This window comes from Protopterus annectens, chromosome 2.part1, assembly GCF_019279795.1.
Source record: "Protopterus annectens isolate FY-2018-M chromosome 2.part1, PAN1.0, whole genome shotgun sequence".
In the NCBI taxonomy this organism is placed as follows: domain Eukaryota; kingdom Metazoa; phylum Chordata; order Ceratodontiformes; family Protopteridae; genus Protopterus; species Protopterus annectens.
The window spans coordinates 1,973,920,411-1,973,927,221 of record NC_056729.1 but is presented as its reverse complement, the minus strand read 5'-3'; the positions used below and the strand labels follow the sequence as shown (position 1 = coordinate 1,973,927,221).

The window sequence follows — 6,811 nt, the reverse complement described above, 5'->3', positions numbered from 1 at the left end:
TTTTCCACTGCCTCTTTAATTTTCAAAGAATATAATGTATGTGTGTTTTTACTCCTATCTGGCCACTTGAGGGGCAGATGGCCCTCTTTTGCAAAAATATGACCCATGAACTACTCGCAGTCTAGATACTGAAAGGGAAAAGAATCACATCAATGTGGGAATAGTTTAAAGAACTGGGAAAGGACACAATGTAAAATGTTTAGGATATGAGGTGAAATGTTTAGCACAAGGGGAGTAACAGACTGTAAATTCCATATGGGGTTCTTGATTCTTAAAGTATGTCAGAAATCCAGGCAGTTGACTGCTGGGTTCTTTTAAAATTACATTACAAGCATAAAACCAATACATTCTTTTTTATTCTTTTTTGTTAATTCTATATTATTTTATGTGACATTTTCACACAAAATTCAGAAATGAGCACCTCTTGGATTTCAATCAATTTTTTCAGTATTTTTCACCTTAAATATATCTACAAATATTTAAATGGTACATGTTTCTGCATTTCGCAGCTCACACATACATAGACAACTATAACTGATGCATTTCATAACTGAAATAATACACAAATAATATATGCTTCTTGAAAATATAATCTTTTTTCAGCATCTTTTTTCTTGTCACTCTCATGAAACTGAATACCCGTTTTTACTTCTACCCCAGAATACATAATTGGCCCTTTTATTTTGCTGTCCTAATGGTTAAATAGCTGTAGTGACAGCAGCACTTAGCAGGCAGTGGGGCATCATCTTGGCAGTTTAGGATGCTTCAATAACCTACTCTTCTCCCTGCAGAGGCAATGAGTCCAGTCATAAAGCAGAGCCTTCAATGCTGGAAACAATGCATGCATGCTTCCACAAACAGACTTGCAGCTGTAGTGTAGCAGGCTGACATGCCTATCTCTTGCTGACCTGCTTTTGCCATGGCACCTAGTCTACACCAGGTGTCAGTATCACAGTGGGCTAAGCACCCCTTGGCTACTCACTCAAACCCCCCCCACCCACACACACAGCCAAATGGTCCTTCATTCAAATATAATGAACCCAACTCACTAAGAACATAATCCTTGCCCCATCCAGCTCTACCACTGAATAGCTTGAAGTATGTCTATGTGTTATAATTTCTTCTTTTTTTTTTTTTTAACAATCTTGGCCAACTATATGATTGACATTGATATGACAGTTGATCCAAAAAAAAAGGTACAACAAGCATCTAAAGGAAAGAACATTTGTAAATGTTTATTTAACTAGTAACATTAGTTAGTTAACTAGTAACCAGATTTTCCCATAACCAAGGAGAACTAGCTGGTTGAGTGATTTGCTTGAAGCTATACATAAGCCACATGAAGACTAATACAATAAGCACAGGACTACAGGACAGAGCTTTTAGGCTCTCATTGACATTCAGTTTACTGCTAGACAAATTAAAAGCACAGAAAGAAAACATTGTTTGAACAGTAAGCAGCAGTTCCTTATGTTATACAAGAAAAGTGGTAAAAGTTTGTGTGTGTGTGTGTGTGTGTGTGTGTGTGTGTGTGTGTGTGTGTGTGTGTACTAGCAGAATAAGTGAGAGTGACAGAAGAAAAAATTGCTAGAAAGAAAGTATTTTTTTCATGTCACAGACTTTTTATTTTGTCTCATTTGATCCCAGTGCCTGCCAGTCATTTGCATCACCAGCCAACTGACACTAAGGGCAAGAGTCGGCTGAGTGAGGCCATCATTTAAGTCACCAAGAAAGGTGGACTGAGGGTCTGCTTTTGCAGCCCTATGTTTCCTGCAGGGAACATGCAGTAAGTAGGCTGTCTGCAGTGGAAGCCCCCCTCACTTTCAGAGCAAACATTGTCATCAAGCAGCCTCATCTACCAACCTGAAGCACAGGAAGTAGTTTTCCCAGTCTCCATCATGCAAATCCCAGCTGTACAGTGGGACCTCAAGTACATGCAATCCTCCACACCCTCACCTCCTGGGAGAGGTGTAAGGAACATGCTGGAAATGTTAATTGAACCCTAGTTACCTAGGTTACAATCAGGGTTCCGTCACTCTGCACCACTGACCTAGGCTGAGTAGCGGTTTGAATTTCGGAAGTGAATTCTGTTTAAGACTTGCTACTTGAAGTCACTTATATTTTCTTCTGTACTGTTTTAATAATAAAAATGCTCCAACCTTTTCCTGTGTGTGTGTGTGTGTGTGTGTGTGTGTGTGTGTGTGTGTGTGTGTGTGTGTGTGTGTGTGTGTGTGTGTGTGTCTGTATATGTGCACTCATGCATGTGTGGCATATTTGGCTCTATATGATATAAACAGTCCAAGTAGGAAGAGATCAGTTACATAAAATGTATATCATTAAATTAAGGAACATGTGGAAGCATGCTAAAAAATCTTCCAGATGCTGCTTATTCGCATTGTATCTTTGAGCAAAGTTCATTTAGCATACTCTTTTATACAGACTGTGAAGTACAAAACAAGTCAGAGTGGAAGAAACAGAAAATAAATTCATGCTTGATTTAAATCAAATAATAAATAACCTTTTCACTCAATCAGCAAACCTTATGCCAAAAGAAGCTGCCAGCTCTGTGTTAGGAGGAATAAGGACAAGAAAGGACAGATCATGTGCAAATGTAGTCAACAGTAAAAAGGCAACAATTCTTTCAAAGGAATAGGACGGAAAACATCAGGAAGCAATAAATATTTAAATAGCAAAAAAACGAGCAACTCCATACACAAAGCTTTCAGGTGAAATACCCTTCTTCAGTGTGATATAAAAAGCAACTTACTTCAATCCATTATACTTAAAACAGAAGACAAAGACAACCAATCATGAACACTTAACAACTCAACATTAATAAATTCTTAAAGATGAGTCAAATTTAAAACCGTTCATAAATATAAAGAAGGTTGATGTTTTATTTATGAACGGTTTTAAATTGGACTCTTAAATATAAGATTTTCTTAAGGTGTGTTCAAATGGGGTTAGAACAAAAAAAAATACTTTTGATGATGGAGGAAATAATAGCCTGCAAACTTTAACACAGCAGAGTTAATGTTTCTGTGGGCACCACTGCATGAGTACAGTATACATCAGTTTCTTATTTCTCCTGTCAATAAAGCAACTGACAGGACTGAAATAATGACATGTTCTGATCATTATTATAGAACTTAATTCAATTCTGCAGGACACAGTGAATATAAGCATGTTGGGACTTGCTTCAAAATGAAGAGAAACCTCCAAGTTCATTATTCATTTTATAGTAAACTTTTTTTTAAAGGAACCTTACTTACACAGACCCTGAGTTTTATTTGCTCACTGCCCAGCATCTTGCAAGCTGATAAGATGAGTTGGAAGTACCCATACAAGTTTTAGAACATAGTCAATTGGAACACCTTCGAGTGGAAGGATAAGGGTAGTTACAAATGTACTAAATTGTAAGGAAGAACAAAAAAAGAGGTGGATTACAATAGCCTTCCTAAATGTTTCACCAAAGTTCTGCAAATTATTAACATTAGGCATAGTACCTTTTTTTTATTTTTCACGTGCTTGGACTCTTGTAGGGAAGGGTAGTGTTCTTTCAAAAAATTTCCAAGAGCTGCCAGTAAGTATTCCTTGAATGCAACCGTTTTCCCCATCTTGCTCTGTAACTCTTGTAATGCCCTGAAAAATAATTAGTGGATAGTGTCATTTTAAACCTGAACAAAACGCAAACAATTCATAGACTGGATAAATTCCTAAAATAGGCGTAATTTACAGAACACCAGAAAATGGCATGAAATGTGACCAGCAAACACTAGTGATTCCAGAAATCTAACTATAGCTTACTGGGTCAAACAGCAAAATTTAGAAGGGGGCCTATCAAGTCACTCCCTAGCTCCACTGCAACTATTAGTCATATTCTGACATCACGTTGTTTGCTTTCTTCTACTGATACCCTTCTCTATTTCACAGGGATCTGCATATATGAAAAGCAATTGGCAACAAACTCTCATCTTCCACAGCCTGCAAATAAAATGCAACTGCCTATCCTGCAGTCTCACTGGCACAGTGAAAAAGCATTTGATTGAGCTGCTCAAAACCTAAGATCAACCAGTGACTTAGGCCCAGGAGGACTAGCTTGTGGAAAGGGATTGAGCAGCCAGTGACAGCTCTTTTCCCTTGACGGAAGGGTGTCAGTTTCTGCCATACCTGGGTACCCTTTAGTGGAGACTGGAAGATAACTGCATGGCTATGTGTACTTGCTTAGTTGCACCATCAAGATTCAATACCAAACAATCAAATTCATGGCACTTATTAAGCTCATCATGGAATCTGTGGTCAATTTAATAAGCTTTAAAACTATCTTGTCCAATACATTTATGCAATTTTGATTTTCTCACTGTCAAAGAAGCTTGTTTGATAGCCTTACCAAGATCATCATATTTAAGCTTGTACATTTAACAGTACTAACCTCTATATATCCCTAGCTTTAACAGTAGTAACATGTACATAACCTGTGTGCCAGTGTTCAATATTCAAATTTATATCTATGATTTCATCACAAAAACACTTTACTCACACTGCCCCATGTTCAAAATAAAGAGTTGATTTAAAAAAGAAACCCACAATCTACAATTCACCTTCCTTCATTGTTTAGTTTGGTTTTCAAATGATATGATTTTTCAAGTGACTCTCTAGCTCTTTCAGGAGATCCCTCTGCAGTCTCGAAAATGAGTGAGGTAGTTTAGTGATCTAAGAGAAAAGGCAGCTGAAGAAAAAATATGCTTTCCATACCTGTCCATGGTCCTAGACTCCTTGTTCAGGGGATGGACAGATGTCTGAGAGTTCTTTCTTACTGGCCGCTGCTATAACCATGGCATCAACTGGGGCTCCCTTCATTAGAAAAAATTCATCAGAGGGGGATGTAATAAATTTGTTTGGCCTCCTATGAATAGGCTCCATGGAATCTGGGGACAACCATGCCTTTCGAGAAACCAGGTCCATGAGCTCATCGAAAGGCGGAGACACCCAGCAGGTGGAACGGTGAGATCTAAAAGCCTTCAGGTATATGGACTCCTCCATTGAAGGGTTACAGGACTTCCAGCCACCTCTCTGTTTTAGCATTTCCAAGATTATCTCCAAAGGTAACATCATCAGGAGGTGACTGGTGGGACCATTCAGCTTCATTGAGGTCTGTATTGGAAATGATGGACTCCTCCGGGGAATCTAAGTGCTTCCTCTTGCACAGTTCTCTTCCGAGGGACCTCCTCAGAAGGATACTCTGGGGAGGATTCGGAAGAGTGGGGGGTGCCCTGTGGGGCATCCTGAGGCCTAGGATGCCTGCGTCCCTCTGGATGCTGGGGTATAGAGGCAGGCACCAATACTCTAGAGGGAGGAATATCCAGAGAGGACTGTGGACCTGTCTGTGGAGACATCACCCTCCCCATTACCTCAAAAGCTCCCCCATCCCTGATCCGAGGATATCCCTGGATCTGAAGAAGCCGAAGGACCCCCCCCCCCCAGAACCAAAGACAACGTATCAGAGGCTGAGGTAGGAGTCAAACTCACCCAAGCCGAGGCCCCGAGAAGCAAAGTCGGATCCGACAGCTGTCGGATCCGACTCAGCCCCCCTCCCCCTCCGGACCCGACTGGAGAGTGTCAGAGCCTAGACTCCTCCAGCTCCGATGGAGCTGAGGACATCAGAGCCGTGGTCGGATCCGTGGAACCAGTGGTGGATCTCGGATCCGACAGTTTCACTAATACCAACTCCGAATCTTCCGAGCCAGAATTTGGATCGGAGAAGGACTCGGAGCAGATGAGGTGGATGTCGTAGTATCCGAAGCCCTGGAGGTCAGATCCAACAATAATTTGGCCAGTGTCTGTAAGAGCTCCTTTTTTTGTAAGCTGGACCGTGTAACTTAAACAGGTCGAGCTATGTAGGAAAAATAACATACAGGGGAAAATATAGTGACAAAGCCCTCTAACTTAAACGGGCTGTGTTACAATTGTCTAAGTTAAATGAACTGTAATACTACTACGGAAAGTCCACTAGTAGCAAACATAGAAGAAAGAGACAAAAACAGTAGGGTTAAAAGCCCTCTAACTAAAACAAACTATCTAGCAGGTCCTCTAAATTAAACAAATTATTCCACTAAGGTAAACTACAGATTAACACAAGCTGGGAAAGGGAATACAAAGGCTAATGAAAGATGACAGCCAAGGTCAGATGCAGAAAATATCTGGATACAAGCAGACACAGTCAACTGTACAGTCAGAAAATATCCACAAATGTTTAAAATTACAGATAGGTTCATAGGTTCATACTAGGCTATCTGCCCAAGGGCATTTATAAGCCTAGCCCATAGTTATGTGGCTTTCGCCACCCCTTTAGTTTGAATAAAAACTATGCCTATCATTTTTCTGTGCCTCTGTCAAGCAGTGACACTGAAGTAATCCCTGGGGTATATCTGCGATCTCCCATCCATTGGTCAAGATTCCTCTTGAACAAGGCCAGCGAGGTGCTCTGCCTCACATGTACCGGGATTTTGTTCCACAGCATAGGGAGTCTCTGGGTGATGAATCTGTCCCTCCAGCACATTCTATTTATAACCGTGTCAAGGTTTAAGTCTCCGCCCTTGTGGTTCTGAGGATCTAGATTTTTGAGGTGAAGCATATTCATCAAATCTGGGTTTGACATGGCCTTATATGTCAGGCACAGGTCACCTCTGAGCAAGCGGTATGAGACTGAATAAAGCTGGAGTTCTTTCAGTCGGGCAGCATAAGACATATTTTTGAGACCCTTTATCCTATTGGTGAGGAACTTTTGGGGCCTTTCAAGCTGCATCAGGTG

At 40.6% G+C, this 6,811-nt stretch overlaps 1 protein-coding gene across 1 annotated transcript in view; it reads right to left on the bottom strand.

Annotated features, from left to right (window-relative positions):
• The window catches only part of CENPK (centromere protein K), an 893,441-nt gene that overhangs the window by 197,393 nt on the left and 689,237 nt on the right, over positions 1-6,811 (bottom strand). Inside the window, exon 8 of the mRNA XM_044063363.1 lies at positions 3,507-3,642. Within this exon, the coding sequence (XP_043919298.1) occupies positions 3,507-3,642 (136 nt within the window). The remainder of the gene's footprint in view (positions 1-3,506; positions 3,643-6,811) is intronic.